General features: G+C 34.4%; 1 protein-coding gene across 2 annotated transcripts in view; it reads right to left on the bottom strand.

Annotated features, from left to right (window-relative positions):
- Positions 1-19144, bottom strand: part of LOC138702361 (transmembrane protein 65) — a 297854-nt gene that overhangs the window by 21993 nt on the left and 256717 nt on the right. For both annotated transcript variants that reach the window (XM_069829923.1, XM_069829931.1), the window contains one exon: positions 3367-3570. In XM_069829923.1, the coding sequence (XP_069686024.1) occupies positions 3367-3570 (204 nt within the window). The remainder of the gene's footprint in view (positions 1-3366; positions 3571-19144) is intronic.

The raw sequence follows: 19144 nt of genomic DNA, 5'->3' as shown, positions 1-19144 counted from the left end.
TAAATCTGTAGCCAAAATTTTTCTGGTAATTTTCGATTTTCCAAAAATAATTGGTGTTAACATGTATAATTAACCATCCTGAAACCGAAAATCGCTTTTTTGAAATTTTTGTTTGTATGTCTGTCTGGATGTTTGTTACCTTTTCACGCGATAATGGCTGAACGGATTTCGATGAAAATTGGAATATAAATGAAGTTCGTTGTAACTTAGATTTTAGGCTATATGGCATTCAAAATACGTTATTTAAAAGGGGGGTTGTAAGAGGGCCTGAATTAAATAAATCGAAATATCTCGCTTATTATTGCTTTTTGTGAAAAATGTTACATAACAAACGTTTCTTTAAAAATGATTTTCGATAAGTTTTATTCTATGCAAAATTTTTATAGGACTGATATTTAAGGATATACAAGACTTTTGAAATAACAATATAATACATTTTCACCGCCGTCTCAGATTGTAGCGTTGTTGTTCCTGCAGTAACTCCTATGTGCAAAATATAAAATTTTTGAGTAGGAAGAAAAAACACATTTATTCATTCCATGGCAATGGTGGATAGAAGATCGTGAATTCTTACATTTTCGAAAGGAAGAAATATAATTAGCTAAATATCACTATATATGCTGTATCACTATTTAAGTTATTTAAAGGGTTCAGAACCATAGTGGGCCAAGCGCCATTTACTGAAGACGTAGAAAACAAGGGTTAAAATTAAGTTATTACCATAATTCAATGGAAACATATAGCAAGTAATATAAAGTATACACATTAAAACTAAATCATATGTCAATCTTCATTAAACTATGGTTGCATGTAATAACAATTAAGAAACATTTTAAAGGAATTGTCATTGCACCAAATGAGTGCTCTCTGGATCAAAATGATCGCATTTTAATTTTTTAAATACAATTTAAATTAAGTAACATATTAAACGATTTATTCTTCTATCAAACCCGAATGTCCCCTGGATGAAATGTCCTATTTTAATTATGTAATTACTTTATATTTATTTCTAAATGGCGATCTTACTCGTGTTAATTGTGTAAGTACGTGCGGCCTACAGCTGTTTCGGTGCTTCTTCACACCATCCTCAGAGCCTACTAGATCTCGGCGTCATCTCGAACTTCGCTACCTGTTGTGTGGGTGCGTTCGATTGTTGAAAAGTGTTGAAATGTGGTGTCAAATAGTGTGTGTGTTCTGAAATTGACCTGTGTGTTGAGAATTTGATCAGGGTGTGTTTTAGTGTGTCTGTATATTTCGTATTGTTCTAGTGTGTCGAGTTTTTGGTTTTTGGGTTGTATGTGTAGGATTTCCATGTCTGTATTTATGTTATTGTATGTGTGGTTAGTATTAGTTATGTAGATGTATTGTGTCCTCTGGTTATTGCTTTAATGTGTTCTTTGTATCGAGTTTGGAATGACCTGCCTGTCTGTCCTATGTAGAAACTGTCGCAACTATTGCATGTGAGTTTGTATACCCCTGTGTGGTTGTATTTATTTGTTTGTGTTGTTTGTGTGTTGAGATGTCTTTGTAGTGTGTTTTCTGTTCTGTATGCTATGTTGTATTTCTGTTTTCTGAATGAGGATGCGATCTTGTGTGTGTTTTTGTTTTCGTATGTTAGTGTGATCTATTTCTTGTGTTCTTGTGTTTGTGTTGTGTTTTGCGTGTTTTTGTGTTTGTTGAGTTTTTGTTTTGTCTTCCTTATGATGTTGTCTATTATGTTTGGGTTGTAACCATTTTCTTGTGCTATGTATTTGATTGTGTTCACTTCTTCATTGTAGTGTTGTTGGCTCATGGGTATGTTACTTACATAATTAACACGAGTAAGATCGCCATTTATTCAATTATTTATATTCAAGTGTTAAAAGTAGTGTACGAAAGATTCAACATGGATATGAAATTTATATTGAAAAAAAATATGAAATAAATATTTCAATGCTAAAATATCTTCGTTTTTAAACTATTTGGAACAGTCTACGTAAAGATTAATTTTTTGGTCCTACAGAATATATCTGTTATGCTAACAATGGTTATTAGAGAAGAAAAATTTCCTCCAGTGCCAGGGATCGAACCAGGGTTCTTGATTCTATCTACCAAGCACTCTAACAGCTAAGCTACGCCCAACACTGGAGGAGGGGGACTCGATCCGGTGCTGTGGATTGAATTTGGGCGTAGCTCAGCGGTTAGAGCGCTTGATACATAAAACCAAAGACCAGGGTTCGATTCCTGGCGCCAGAGCGAACTTTTCTCCTCTAAAAACCAGTATTTGGAACAGGTACACATCAGTATTTACAAAATAAACCTTTACAGATTAATAGTTTTGTCTGTATTTAATAGGTTACCAAAAAAATACAAGGTGGGTCAAAAGTCGCTTTCCCCGATATTCTTTATTAGGTTTCGTACTTGTACACATGTACAGATGTCATAACTTGAATAAACGCACAGCTGGTGTAATAAGTGATGGGTTGACAACCATGTTCGTGCGTCAACTGTTTTTCCGATGTCATGTTTTGTTATTGTTGTTGTTTTGTTTTATTGTGTTGGGATGCGTCTCTATGCAGTAACTGATAGTTTCTTGCAATGAATCGCAAATTAACCACAAAACAACGTCACCTGATGCCATGTGATTTTTCACTGTGGGGTATTCTGAAAAATTATATTTTTCCTCAGAAACCGCAGGCTCTGCATCAGTTGCGACAGATGATCGAACAGTCATTCGTGAAAATCGTGAGTTTTGTTCTGCCATCTGTAAATCAGTGTCTAAACGTTGTGAATTGTGTATCGAGAAACAAAATCTGTAAGCTACTGGGGTAGCTCGGACGGTTAAGGCGCTTGCCTGCCGATCCGGAGTTGCGTTCGGGCGCGGGTTCGATTCCCGCTTGGGCTGATTACCTGGTTGGGTTTTTCCGAGGTTTTCCCCAAACGTAAGGCAAATGTCAGATAATCTATGGCGAATCCTCGGCCTCATCTCGCCAAATATCATATCGCTATCACAAATCTCATCGACGCTAAATAACCTAGTAGTTGATACAGCGTCGTTAAATAACCAAGTTAAAAAATCTGTAATGAAATGTGTAGTCAAATGTAAATTGAATGTAATTAAATGTAAGAGAGTGTTTTGGGAAAGCGACTTTTAACCCACCCTGTATAATTCTTCATTATTAGCTTTTCAGCAGCTTCAAACTCTTACATATTGTGTGCATCATTGGCGGTTGAATTGATTCATATATACTGAATACGAATACAATTCAGACAGGCAGACAGACAGACAGACAAATAACCTACTGAAACTAACTTCCAGCTATACCCCTCCTTCGCAGTTGAAATGCATTGCAGACCGTTGTGAAGAACAAAAGATGTTCTGCTTACCATGTTGGCCGCCCTGCGGGAAGAAGGCATGTCCAGTTGGATAGGGGAGAGTTTTGGTGGTTGCATACCGATGCGTACAGCCATCCTCTCCACGTACCAGGCCGAACCAATTCCCATCACGTCCGAGATGGTGTTGCCGAGCGCCGCCGCTGCCATGGTAGACAGCACCATGATGCTTCCAAGCATCATCTCTATCTGGTCGCCCTGGAAACGCAAACAAAAACATGACGGACACTGACATTTTCACATTAGATTTAACAGAAAACAGAGTCAACTGTTGCCTATTAGGAAATTCAAAGAGGAAGACGGGGCACATCCCTTAGTTCTTCATTCAGTCACAAGGTTCGCTTCATTACCTTATCAAGTTACGATGACTTTAACATATTTTGTATTATATTTTTGCAATTATACAAGTAGGTGGAATTATGGACAAATTGATAATGGCACGAACTATTTTTATGCTAGAAGATGGACATACTTTTGAATATGTTAGCAAGGGATATCAGATCGGATATTCTTTCCTAGTCTTTCGAGATGAAAACGATATACAGATTGGAAATACTGTACGTTTATGAAATTATAGTGACACGGTACACATACCCTATAGTCTTTCACCACGATAAAAATAACAAAATTATTAACAATTTCTTAGTTAAATTGCTAAAAGCAAGTTTTGTGAAGTTTTATGTGGATTAAGGATATTGTTAACTCAAATGCCACTATATTAGTATATAGGATATTATTTCATTGTGCCATTATTGCAGACTTTCAATTTATATGAGCACGCAAATTATACAGCGTGATTCACGACAAGCTACCGGCACTTACGGAGTATATTTCCGAAGACATTCTGAGCAAAAGATATCATATAAACATTTGTCCTAATCTCAATATTTTCAGAGTTACACTAATTTGAAGTTGTTTGTAAAATACCTTTATTCTTTAGTTTTATGGGTAAAAGAATATTACAGATAAGGAAATAACTATTCAGGAGTATCATTTCTTTAAGTGGCTAGTATGCTGAAGCTAAAATGTATTGTGAAATCCATGGTTGCTTCGTACAGACTTTTTTTTTTCGATTTTTAACTACAAAAATACATTTTTCTTGCGCACTTATCACAATTGTTAAAAATCACGCCACTCTTGTAAATCCTTAAAGACTGTACACTAGGATGCATAATTTATTTTTATTTTTATTTTTATTTTCTTTATTTATTTAATACTTTACACTTGAGCTACATTAGGAATTGCAGCCCGAAAGAACAGAAGCTCGTGCTCGGGCGCAGTTCAGATCAGTTATACAAAATATATCACAAAATTAAGAGAGTTCATTGAGCACAATAACATTAATAAATGGTAAAATAATACAGCATGTAATAATAGGGTCTATATACAAATAGAAAATACAAAAGTACATAAATATCAGAGTATCAATTTTTAACTCAATGGGCTTAAACAATTAAATAATTAATCTGATTTGTTTCTTAAATCTATGTGTGTTAAGTGTACTTAGCTCAGGGTAAGCTCTAATTAATGCATTATATATTTTGGGTCCAAAATTTCTGCTGTGTTTTAATCCAGCAGTTGTGTGGCATTTGGGAGTATTTAGAAAGAAACTGTAGCTTTGTCTGGTATGGTATTCGTGAGGATCAAATTTAAATTTATTGTGGTTTTTATGGAATTAAACTGTAAAGAATCAAGTTCCTAAAGTCGTATGATTTGTAACAATTTTTGTGATAACAAAATCTGTACGGAGCAATTAACAACACAGTTTTAGTTACAGAACACTAGCCAATTAAAGAAATGATACTTCTGAACAGTCCGTTCTCTATTTGTAATATTTTCTTACCCTTAAAACTGAAGAGGAAAGGTATTTTACAAACAACTTCAAATTAGTGTAACTTTGAAAATATTAAGAATAGGACGCATGTATATATGACTTATTTTGCTCAGAATGTCTTCGGAAATAATCTCCGTAAGAGACGGTAAATTCTCGTGAATCACCCTGTATATACACAATATCGAATCGTTATATTAAAAATCCTGTTGTAAAGGCCGTAGGCTAAAGGGTATAATGTGAAAAAAAAGTATTTGTAATCTACACAGTTCCTTTTTGTAGTTCCTCTTTGTACATTTTGTCAAAGTTGTCTGTGGGCGGTACTCATGCATTGATTATTGATATTGTGCTTAATATTTTGTTTATGAACGTTACATAGGGCCTATCTCCACCACATGTCATTCTTTGTTTGAATGCATTTATTTACAGTTTGTTTTATAAAACTATCTCTGGAATGTATATACAACATTCCCTGATAAATTCAGTTCCAAATACTGAAAAAGAACTAAATCCGTAAAATACTTTCGTAGAAATCGCTGTACACAGACAGACTAGTACTAAAATTATTATATTTCGTGTACATCATTCCCTGATAAATTGACTCGTAGATACTGAATATGAACAAAATCCGTCCAATAGTTTAGTAGAAATCGCTGTACACAGACAGACTAGTACTAAAATTATTATATTCCATGTACATCATTCCCTGATAAATTGACTCGTAGATACTGAATATGAACAAAATCCGTCCAATAGTTTAGTAGAAATCGCTGTACACAGACAGACTAGTACTAAAATTATTATATTTCATGTACATCATTCCCTGATAAATTGACTCGTAGATACTGAATATGAACAAAATCCATCCAATAGTTTAGAAGAAATCGCTGTACACAGACAGACTAGTACTAAAATTATTATATTTCATGTACATCATTCCCTGATAAATTGACTCGTAGATACTGAATATGAACAAAATCCATCCAATAGTTTAGAAGAAATCGCTGTACACAGACAGACTAGTACTAAAATTATTATATTTCATGTACATCATTCCCTGATAAATTGACTCGTAGATACTGAATATGAACAAAATCCGTCCAATAGTTTAGTAGAAATCGCTGTACACAGACAGATTAGTACTAAAATTATTATATTTCATGTACATCATTCCCTGATAAATTGACTCGTAGATACTGAATATGAACAAAATCCGTCCAATAGTTTAATAGAAATCGCTGTACACAGACAGACTAGTACTAAAATTATTATATTTCATGTACATCATTCCCTGATAAATTGACTCGTAGATACTGAATATGAACAAAATCCGTCCAATAGTTTAGTAGAAATCGCTGTACACAGACAGATTAGTACTAAAATTATTATATTTCATGTACATCATGCCCTGATAAATTGACTCGTAGATACTGAATATGAACAAAATCCGTCCAATAGTTTAGTAGAAATCGCTGTACACAGACAGATTAGTACTAAAATTATTATATTTCATGTACATCATTCCCTGATAAATTGACTCGTAGATACTGAATATAAACAAAATACGTCCAATAGTTCAGTAGAAATCGCTGTACACAGACAGACTAGTACTAAAATTATTATATTTCATGTACATCATTCCCTGATAAATTGACTCGTAGATACTGAATATGAACAAAATCCGTCCAATAGTTTAGTAGAAATCGCTGTACACAGACAGATTAGTACTAAAATTATTATATTTCATGTACATCATTCCCTGATAAATTGACTCGTAGATACTGAATATAAACAAAATACGTCCAATAGTTCAGTAGAAATCGCTGTACACAGACAGACTAGTACTAAAATTATTATATTTCATGTACATCATTCCCTGATAAATTGACTCGTAGATACTGAATATGAACAAAATCCGTCCAATAGTTTAGTAGAAATCGCTGTACACAGACAGACTAGTACTAAAATTATTATATTTCATGTACATCATTCCCTGATAAATTGACTCGTAGATACTGAATATGAACAAAATCCGTCCAATAGTTTAGTAGAAATCGCTGTACACAGACAGACTAGTACTAAAATTATTATATTTCATGTACATCATTCCCTGATAAATTGACTTGTAGATACTGAATATGAACAAAATCCGTCCAATAGTTTAGTAGAAATCGCTGTACACAGACAGACTAGTACTAAAATTATTATATTTCATGTACATCATTCCCTGATAAATTGATTTGTAGATACTGAATATGAACAAAATCCGTCCAATAGTTTAGTAGAAATCGCTGTACACAGACAGACTAGTACTAAAATTATTATATTTCATGTACATCATTCCCTGATAAATTGATTTGTAGATACTGAATATGAACAAAATCCGTCCAATAGTTTAGTAGAAATCGCTGTACACAGACAGACTAGTACTAAAATTATTATATTTCATGTACATCATTCCCTGATAAATTGACTCGTAGATACTGAATTTGGACAAAATCCGTCCAAATAAATAAATAAATAAATAAATAATATATATATATATATATATATATATATATATATATATATATATATATGCAGTGCTGACGTAGGCACTGCGTTATATAATAATAATAATAATAATAATAATAATAATAATAATAATAACTACTATCGTGAATATCTACGGTTGTCTGGCAATTCGTACTGACTGATGATCCATGAGGCATGCCAAAAGCTTCAATAAGTTATTCAATGCAGAAACGAAGTTATGAAAGTCTCTCAAAAAGCCTCAGATCTGCTCCCGAGGCTTATGAAGCGCTCCGTCCCAACTTCGTGATAAGAGCTCACGCCCAAGTTGTAAAATTGCTGGAAGTTTGCTCAAGAAGTAGTTCACATGGTTATTAACGTACAAACCTCGTACTTCAAACTTATTTATAGCTCACAGCTGCTCGGCATACTTCAGTATAAATGTCAGAAGACAAAAGATAAGCTATCTCTCTTGCAAAATCGGTGACAAAAGATGGTGCTCATTTTGGTTCTCATATGTCGTTATATTAACAGCACTGGCCAGGTGGTCACAGATAAACATCCTTTGGTCACTAAAAACAAAATATGCTCGAGCTAGTTTCTATGGTGACATGCGTGGCGAGAATATGAAAACAAGACGTTTTGATTTGTTGCAGTTATTTTTTAATTTTTTAAAAATAATTGTAAGTTTCTAACTTTTTTACTTGGTTATTTAACGACGCTGTATCAACTATTACTTGCTACTTGGGAAAAGGAAATTGTACCAGAACAATGAAAGGAGTCCTATTTTTAAGAAAAGGGACAAGACTAACTGTAGTAACTTTCGAGAAGATTAATTCCATAATTATGTAAATGAAATTACTGGCGATCATCAATGCGGTTTTAGGCGTAATAGATCGACTATTGATCAAATTTTTTGTATTCGACAGATATTGGAGAAAAAAATGGACGTATAAGGGTACAGTACATCAGTTATTCATAGATTTCAGAAAGGCATATGACTCGGTTAAGAGAGAAGTTTTATATAATATTCTTATTGAATTTGGTATTCCCAAGAAACTAGTTCGATTAATTAAAATGTGTCTCAGTGAAACATACAGCAGAGTCCGTATAGGCCAGCTTCTGTATGATTGCTTTTAAAATTCACTGAGGCCTAAAGAAAGGTGATGCACTATCACCTTTCCTTTTTTACTTCGCTCTATGCCATTAGGAAAGTCCAGGATAACAGAGAGGGTTTGGAATTGAACGGGTTACATCAGCTACTTGTCTATGCGGATGACGTGAATATGTTAGGAGAAAATCCACAAACGATTAGGGAAAACACGGGAATTTTACTTGAAGCAAGTAAAGAGATAGGTTTGGAAGTAAATGCCGAAAAGACTAAGTATATGATTATGTCTCGTGACCAGAATATTGTACGAAATGGAAATATAAAAATTGGAGATATATCCTTCGAAGAGGTTGAAAAATTCAAATATCTTGGAGCAACAGTAACAAATATAAATGACATTCGGGAGGAAATTAAACGCAGAATGAATGTGGAAAATGTCTGTTATTATTCGGTTGAGAAGCTTTTACCATCTAGTGTGCTTTAAAAAATTCTGAAAGTTAGAATTTATAAAACAGTTGCATTACCGGTTGTTCTGTATGGTTGTGAAACTTGGACTCTCACTTTGGGAGAGGAACAGAGGTTAAGGGTGTTTGAGAATAAGATTCTTAGAAAAATATTTGGAGCTAAGAGGGATGAAGTTACAGGAGATTGGAGAAAGTTACACAACGCAGAACTGCACGCATTGTATTCTTCACCTGACGCAATTAGGAACATTAAAGCTAGACGTTTGAGATGGGCAGGGCATGTAGCACGTATGGGAGAATCCAGAAACGCATATAGAGTGTTACTTTGGAGGCCGGAGGGAAAAAAATCTTTGGGGAGGGCAAGACGTGGATGGGAGGATAATATTAAAATGAATTTGAGAGAGGTGGGATATGATGATAGAGACTGGATTAATGTTGCATGGCGGGCTTATGTGAGGGCGGCAATGAACCTCCGTGTTCCTCAAAAGCCATAAGTAAGTATTATTATTATTATTATTATTATTATTATTATTATTATTATTATTATTCTAAGTTAAAATGTTTGTTTGAGCCTCTTCCAGAATCCCTCCAATTTTTTGGTTGAATTATGGGACACCCTGTATAATACATTTGATGAACTGTAAATAAAGATGTGAAACTTTCTTGAATAGAGCAGCCTGAAGTTTCTGTTGTAGACCATTCACCCGAAGAGAATACGCTTGCGCAGTCAATGTTGTCCAACTTTAATGTTCGTTGTTGTTTGCTGAATGGCAGTGGCGTGCGATATTGCGCCTCTGACAATACAAGGTGAGACTGGGGTCAGCGCTACACAAAGAGAACCTCCTGCAGAATTACGCGCGCTATTCGATCTGTCAGCCACGTTATTTATGAGCTCCGCGTCTGGTGGGAGATTCGAAATGGAGGGGGTTTAACTCGTATGATACAAGTTATACCATCATACAAGTTTGTCAGTTTGCAGCATTGCTCTGTTTCGAGGGGAATAATGGAAAGAAATTGGTTATAAGTGTTGCCAATCTAATAATTTTAAACAGATATTAAGAATACCTTATTTACAGAATTTTCCAGTTTTATAACATTGGAGTCCACACCTGTGGAGTAACGGTCAGCGCGTCCGGCTGCGAAACCAGGTGGCTCGGGTTCGATTCCCGGTCGGGGCAAGTTACCTGGTTGAGGTTTTTTCCGGGGTTTTTCCTCAACCCAATATGAGCAAATGCTGGGTAACTTTCGGTGCTGGACCCCGGACTCATTTCACCGGCATTATCACCTTCATCTCATTCAGACGCTAAATAACCAAAGATGTTGATAAAGCGTCGTAAAATAACCTACTAAAATAAAAATAACATTGGTAGTACAGTATGCGCCAAAACAAACAGTACTGAAAATTTGACATGTCAATTTTGGCCTTTCGTTGAAATACATCCATACACCTTCTTCGGCAATCTGTCTTCAGTCATCATCTTCATATGACAAAACCATCTTACTTGTTTTGTTTTGAAATAATGTACAAGCGATCCTTGCACTTAACACTACTACTACTACTACTAATAATAATAATACTTACTTACTGGCTTTTAAGGAACCCGGAGGTTCATTGCCGCCCTCACATAAGCCCGCCATCGGTCCCTATCCTGAGCAAGATTAATCCATTCTCTATCATATCCCACCTCCCTCAAATCCATTTTAATATTATCCTCCCATCTACGTCTCGGCCTCCCCAAAGGTCTTTTTCCCTCCGGCCTCCCAACTAACACTCTATATGCATTTTAGGATTCGCCCATACGTGCTACATGTCCTGCCCATCTCAAACGTCTGGATTTAATGTTCCTAATTATGTCAGGTGAAGGATACAATGTGTGCAGTTCTGTGTTGTGTTAACTTTCTCCATTCTCCTGTAACTTCATCCCTCTTAGCCCCAAATATTTTCCTAAGAACCTTATTCTCAAACACCCTTAATCTACGTTCCTCTCTCAAAGTGAGAGTCCAAGTTTCACAACCATACAGAACAACCGGTAATATAACTGTTTTATAAATTCTAACTTTCAGATTTTTTGACAGCAGACTGGATGATAAAAGCTTCTCAACCGAATAATAACAGGCATTTCGCATATTTATTGTGTGTTTAATTTCCTCCCGAGTATCATTTATATTTGTTACTGTTGCTCCAAGATATTTCAAATTTTCCATATCTCCAAGGAATAAATTTCAAATTTTTATATTTGCTATGTTTTGGTCACGAGACATAATCATATACTTTGTCCTTTAGGGATTTACTTCCAAACCTATCTCTTTACTTGCTTCAAGTAAAATTCCAGTGTTTTCCTTAATAGTTTGTGGATTTTCTTCTAACATATCCACGTCATCCGCATAGACAAAGAGCTGATGTAACCCGCTCATTTCGAAACCCTGTCTGTTATCCTGGACTTTCCTAATGGCATATTCTAGAGCAAAGTTAAAAAGTAAAGGTGATAGTGCATCTCCCTGCATTAGCCCGCAGTGAATTAGAAAAGCATCGGACAGAAACTCTCCTATACGGACTCTGCTGTACGTTTCACTGAGGCATATTTTAATTAATCGAAGTAGTTTCTTGGGAATACCAAATTCAATAAGAATATTACATAAAACTGCTCTGTTAACCGAGTCATATGCCTTTCTGAAATCTATGAATAACTGATATAGTCTGCCCTTATACTCCCATTTACTCCAATATCTGTCGAATATAAAAAATCTGATCAATAGTCGATCTATTATGTCTAAAGTAAATAGCTTCTATTGTTGTTAAAACAGGACGTTAAAAATAAACACCAACCAGGAATTCTTTATTGTACGACGTCCACAGTTCGCCGCAGCACATTTTTATATCCTCTCCTGTATATTCCAAGTTCCGTAGGCCTACAGTCCGCCTGGTCAATAGCGTAACCACAGGAGTTGGGGAGGCACGGGGGATGGGGTAGCAGTAACTCCAAGCTGCTACAAAACTCCTGTGGAATGCCTCGAAACAGATGAAGAAAGGAATGGAAACGAAAAAGAGATAAAAAAAAGAACATCGTGTTTCCAATAGTGACTGGCTTGTTCATTAAATAGACGTCGATGACTGCTTTCAGCTGCATGTTTGTGTGGCAAACACTATTTGCTCTATTCAAAAACCTTCGGAGTGCATGCATGTGGCCTGTTACTGTTCAATCAGTTGGCTATTCCTCAGCAAATACTTCGGACTTCGTTTCAAGGCAGACGTAGCGACATTTGCAGTCTAGACAAGAGTTCTGGGAGTTTTTCTATTTACTGAATGTCTCCTCTAACAACAGAATCAACAACGTGCAAATTAGATGTAAATTTTACAAACTGGAACGTTTCTAGAACAATTATCTCAATGCAATTGGCTCAAGTATCGATTTTAAGTTTCTCTTAGACAACGTACAAATACTTTATCATAATTCAAAATTAAATTGGAAAATTTTGTCTTACTTAATGTTTTTAGGTATTGCTAGAAGTATTGATTTGTGTTTTTTTTTTCTTTTCCTTTTTAATCTAAATTAAAATTGCAAGTTTCTTGTTTATGTTAGTTAATTAGTTAGGATACAATTAATTATGATACTTAATCACTCATTTAAAGTTTGTGTGAGTGCAACCTGTGTATATTTTTGAGTGGCTTTACTTTGTTTATAGGGGTTTTTTTCTCTCTCTTTATTTATTGTGTAGCTTTACTTTGTGTATATGTATTTTTTCTGTTTATTTCTATTATTGTATTTGTATTCCTGGTGTTGTGGAAGAGAAGGCCTGATGGCCTTAACTACACCAGAATAAATAAATAAATAAATAAATAAATAGATAAATAAATAAATAAATAAATAAAGAATTATTATGATGATTTTCCCGGAAAAAACGCATTTCCAACATGAATGATACTGATAAAATGATAAAATGGTTTTCTGTCTGTCATTATTTAGCGATTTCGCCATGTTTTTGGTAAGTTTTTCTTTCATGTCCATTATTTACGAGACAATTTATTTATCAAAGAATTATAGATATTATAGTGAACATGGTTGGAATTGTAAGATGTTTGGAATTTGAAATAAAAGTTTGATATTTCTTTTCATTTCTGTCTTCATATTCCCCGCATTTAAATTTAACAAGGCGGAGCCTTCTCGTTAACTACTTCATAATCGCTTCCTCATTCCAGGAGGCCTAGTCTGCAGACAACAATGCAATTGATAGTCGAAATTGAGATTTATTGTGCTTACAATATGAAATGTAACTGGCCGTATATATCGATTGTAACAATGACAACATCTATGGATGATAAGGAAGGCTGTGGAATACCATATAAACTGCAGTTTCACTATTTTTGTGCAGTATTCTTGTTAATGTTGTAAAATAAAAGTATATGAATAATTTAAAATCAATTCGTATTAAATAATAACATGAATATTTATTTATTTATTTATTTAATCAAACTGTGTTCACGTCATGGCGGATTAGATGTGTTCCAGTTCTTAATCCGCCATCACTCTGTATAGTAGGTTATTTTACGACCCTTTATCAACAGCTTTGGTTATTTAGCGTCTGAATGAGATGAAGGTGATAATGCCGGTGAAATGAGTCCGGGGTCCAGCACCGAAGTTACCCAGCAGTTGCTCAAATTGGGTTGAGGGAAAACCCCGGAAAAAACCTCAACCAGGTAACTTGTCCCGACCGGGAATCGAACCCGGGCCACTGGTTTCGCGGCCAGACGCGCTGACCGTTACTCCACATGTGTGGACTCACTTTGTATATAAATATTACAAAAACTAATACATACTGGACCTATAAGTATCCTCTATTCACCATACTAATAATAATAATAATAATAATAATAATAATAATAATAATAATAATAATAATAATAATAATAATAATAATAAGTGTAACTCCTCTTGTATTTAAAACTCTTACTTCACCTTTTTCATTTCTATACTCAATGTCTTAAAAATTATTCTGTTAACTTCATTGACCACTTTTCGTAGTTTTCTATCGTGTCCGGCTACTCAACGTTTATAATTCCATCTCCGTTAGAGCTTTGACTTTCTCTTCCCATCTAATTTTAACTCTAAAAAGAAATTTTCGTAATTTATGCACATTGCTGACGTTTAGGTGACTATTCATTTTTTATAAGCTACTATAGCGTTTATTTGTAGAAATTTTTTATCCACCCAACCGTTTCTCAAATCATTCGTTGCCTGACACTTTAACGCTATATGCATTGCGTCTTCCGCTAGTCCACACAAAGGACATTTATCCTTCTCTACGTTCCCTTTTTTATTCTTGAGTCTCCAGATACCTAATCTGCACCATCCCATTCCTGTTCTCTCTTCCCTTGAATTTAGTCTAATATATTCTTCCTGTTCCCAATAACATGAATATGTTATAAAAGTCGTATTTAGATGCTTTAAAAAACTAATCTGAGGAAAATAACTTCCCACCTCGCCATTTTTGCTAAAGTCATCGGAAAACGATATAATTTCGTATTGTAAATTCTTTTGCAGCCCAATGCACGTCTGTATGTTAAACAGTGATGTTTATGGACCTTGTTAAATAGTGTTGTTGAATGTATTGTAAAAGAATAGATAATAACATAGTTTCAATTATCCAACTATTTTCTGCAGGTCTTTCCAATATAATGTGTAGGCTATCCAAAGAACACAATTTCAATTATTTAGTTTTCTTTTCTGTCCTTTTTCGGTTCTATTTTAATAAGCTGTATTAGAAGGTAGGCCTAGTGTAAAATAGATCGTCTCTTTCATCTTTCTGTTGGCTCCAATATGAATATTTTCAGTGGAAGACAAGAAAAATAAAACATTCAATTAATTATTTTAAAATTAGTGGTTTTCAGAAGGGAGGAATGTTTTATGTAAATAATTATACAGTGCGTTCGTAGCTCGTCCGGACATCTAAAACATTCAAATTTGAAAATTGTACTTTCAATAATTGTTCCTTTTAAAATTATTCATGTTTATTTTTTATTTCATCTTCCTTGATTAAAAGTTTTCTTGTTTATTTCATCATCCTTAATTAACGCTGTTTATATTATTTAGGTTATGTTATTCCTTCCACCACTTTATTTTTTTATTTTTAGTAGGTTATTTTACGACGCTTTACCAACATCTATGTTATTTAGCGTCTGAATGAGATGAAGGTGATAATGCCGGTGAAATGAGTCCGGGGTCCAGCACCGAAAGTTACCCAGCATTTGCTCGTATTGGGTTGACGGAAAACCCCGGAAAAAACCTCAACCAGGTACCTTGCCCCGACCGAGAATCGAACCCAGGCCACCTCGTTTCGCGGCCAGACGTGCTAACCGTTACTCCACAGGTGTGGACTTCCACCACTTGGTGTGCTGTTATGTGCATGGCGTAATTAGTTATCCCGGGCATAAACAGGTGGCAGCAAGATTAATTTCTACATTAGCGCCTCTACCGTTTGAAACGGGAGTCAATAATTTTCGCATCCTATTATTCATGTAGGTCCCGAGCCGTGGCGTCGCGGTCTAAGGCATCCCGCCTAGGACCCGCGTTACGGAATGCGCGCTGGTTCGAGTCCTCATGGGGGAAGACATTTTCTCATGAAATTTCGGCCAGTGTATGGGACCGGTGCCCACCCAGCATCGTGATGCACTTGGGGAGCTACGATAGGTAGCGAAATCCGGTTCCGAATACCAGCTATAACGGCTGGGGGGATCATCGTGCTAACCACACGATACCTCCATTCTGGTTGGATGATCGTCCACCTCTACTTCGGCATGTGGGCGTGAGGCCAGCAGCCGGCTGGTCGGTCTAGGCACTTCACGAGCTGTAGCGCCACGGATTCTTCTTCTTCTTCTTCTTCTTCTTATTATTATTATTATTCATGTAGACAGGGACACTATTGAAATGATGGTGAATATGAAATGGAGAGTGATGGTGGAATCATGGATGGAATCCCGAGTAAACTGTCAGGAACCTTAGTTTCGTCCACCATAAACACGACTCCGCCATCAACGGGATTTGAAACCAGTTCCGCAGAATTGTAAGCCAGTACTCTATCTGGGATAGCTGCTTTAAGCTTCTGTCACATTTTTATCATCCGTCTACAACCCTCTCAGGTTAGGAGAATGGCGAGTCATTTGATAAGAGATCCAAGTGTCCGTCCACCTTTAAAAAAGTCCCAATAAAATTGTGTACAGCTGCCTTTGCTCACTGTATTGAAGCAGATCTTCTTTCTCCCGAGCAGTCATTGTATTCCCTCTTTCACTCCCGAGAGACCCAGAGGACGTCCATTCCCTGTTAGCGAGGGGATCATATGGCAAGATAAACGAGAAAGCAAGCTGTTCCATCCACGCGACTCTTATTGCTCTCACGCATACGCTCAAGTCAACGTCAGACTTCAGACAACTTATATTTTCTTGCCGCTGTAAAGGCCGCATATCTATACTAATAATAAATCTGTAGCCAAAATATTTCTGGTAATTTTCGATTTTCTAAAAATAATTGGTGCTAACATGTATAATTAACCACCCTGAAACCGAAAATCGCTTTTCTTTTTTTAATTTTTGTTTGTATGTCTGTCTGTATGTTTGTTACCTTTTCACGCGATAATGGCTGAACGGATTTCGATGAAAATTGGAATATAAATTAAGTTCGTTGTAACTTAGATTATAGGCTATATGGCATTCAAAATACATTATTTAAAAGGGGGGTTATAAGGGGGCCTGAATTAAATAAATCGAAATATCTCGCTTATTATTGATTTTTGTGAAAAATGTTACATAACAAAAGTTTCTTTAAAAATGATTTCTGATAAGTTTTATTCTTTGAAAAAGTTTGATAGGACTGATATTTAATGAGATAAATGAGTTTTAAAATTAAAATAACTGCCATCTAAGGCCGTGTAATGAATTAAAAAACAAATGACTTCGTCTATAAGGGGCCTTGGACAGAACAATCGAAAGCTATGAAACATAGCCTACAGACAATGTTTCTGTGTTTGTATGAAGTAATATCGGAAGCTAAATTAACCGATTTGTAATTAATTATTATTTCATCATTGGAAAGTGTAGTTTCTCTGGATGGACATAATTCTATAATGTTATTACAGTAACTTGTGAGTGAATCGAGGACAGGTAAGATTAAAATAGCTTCTTATGCACAGAAAACTTGATAGGTTATTCTGTATATTCATGTCCTGTATTTCTTAAAATAATGTTTATTAACATATTCATTTTAATCTCAGAGAATTAACGAACAACGAGAGTGTATTGATTTAGTATGCAGTAATAGTACGTTAGCTTAGCAATCCATTATTTTATAATTCAAATTTTAACTATGCTCAATTGAATCGTGTTAAAATACATAAAATATATATGCAATAAATGCAATGCAAACAAATTGGGTAATGAGCCAAGCAGATTATGTTGCGCTGTTGTAAAAGCTCCCACAACAAATTAAAAACTTTCTAATTCGAGTACATCCGTTATCAACACACTTTTTACATAATATAATATAATATAATATAATATAATATAATATAATATAATATAATATAATATAATATAATATAATATAATATAATATAATATAATATAATATAATATAATAATAAATCTGTAGCCAAAATTTTTCTGTTAATTTTCGCTTTTCCAAAAATAATTGGTAATAACAATTAAGAAACATGTTAAAGGAATTGTCATTGCACCAAATGAGTGGTCTCTGGATCAAAATGATCGCATTTTAATATTTTAAATACAATTTAAATTAAGTAACATATTAAACGATTTATCCTTATATCAAACATGAATGTTCCCTGGATCAAATGTCCTATTTTAATTATGTAATTACTTTATATTTATTTCTAACGGGTGCAGCGGAGCGCACGGGTACGGCTAGTTCCTAATATTTTTCATTTCATAAGGTCTTATGCTTACATACAATCGGTGGTAAGAATAAACATGAGTATATAGTATATACTGGACTTTTTTTTAGTAAGAATAAAAACATTTGAGTACCTACTCATTTTTGATTACATACTCATAATATGGAAGCATAGTAGAATATACTCAAGCGTCCATCTTGTACAGAACATATACTCATGCTTGATAAGAATAAAAGCTAGTATATTCTCATATTTATAAGTTCATTCTCATGTTATTCTGAGTATGGTTTGTAGCAGGCTCAATTCTGAATATTTGTTGATTTGTGTTCAGTTTAAAGTTGAATAAAAAAGAAATGGCTTCACAAAAGTGAATGTGAAAAAGGTTAAACACGTATTTGTTATTCATAAAAAACATAACCCATAAGAATATGAATGACTATCAAATTATGAGGTTAGATTGTATTGTTAAATATAATTAACAATTACAGTTTATTTTGTAAAATTTGAATTGCAAAATGCAATTACTTGTAGCTTTAAAATTATACAGTATATAACTGCTCCATGATAAAAAATACAATTAGCATAACTGGAATTCTAGAAATGGATTGTAATCTCTATCCAACATGCCGTAATGACGATTTCCCTGTAGTATTTTCTTGTTTCCTGCTCTATTAACGTCACTTATCTGATTCACTCTCTCTTTCATATTTATTTATTTATTCATTTATTTAATTAATTTATCTCTTTATTTATTTAATTTACTTATATACTTATTTAATTTATTTACTTAATTATTTAATTTATTTATTTAATTACTTATATACTTATTTAATTAATTAATTAAATACATTTATTTAATTATTTAATTAATTAATTAATTTATCTATCCATTATTAAAATTTACAAAAACAAAACATAAACCACTACAACATGCAGATAGCATGTGAAAGTCTA

Source organism: Periplaneta americana, chromosome 1 (assembly GCF_040183065.1).
Source record: "Periplaneta americana isolate PAMFEO1 chromosome 1, P.americana_PAMFEO1_priV1, whole genome shotgun sequence".
NCBI lineage: Eukaryota > Metazoa > Arthropoda > Insecta > Blattodea > Blattidae > Periplaneta > Periplaneta americana.
Note: the sequence above shows the minus strand (reverse complement) of the source record. Positions and strands in the feature narration are given on the sequence as shown.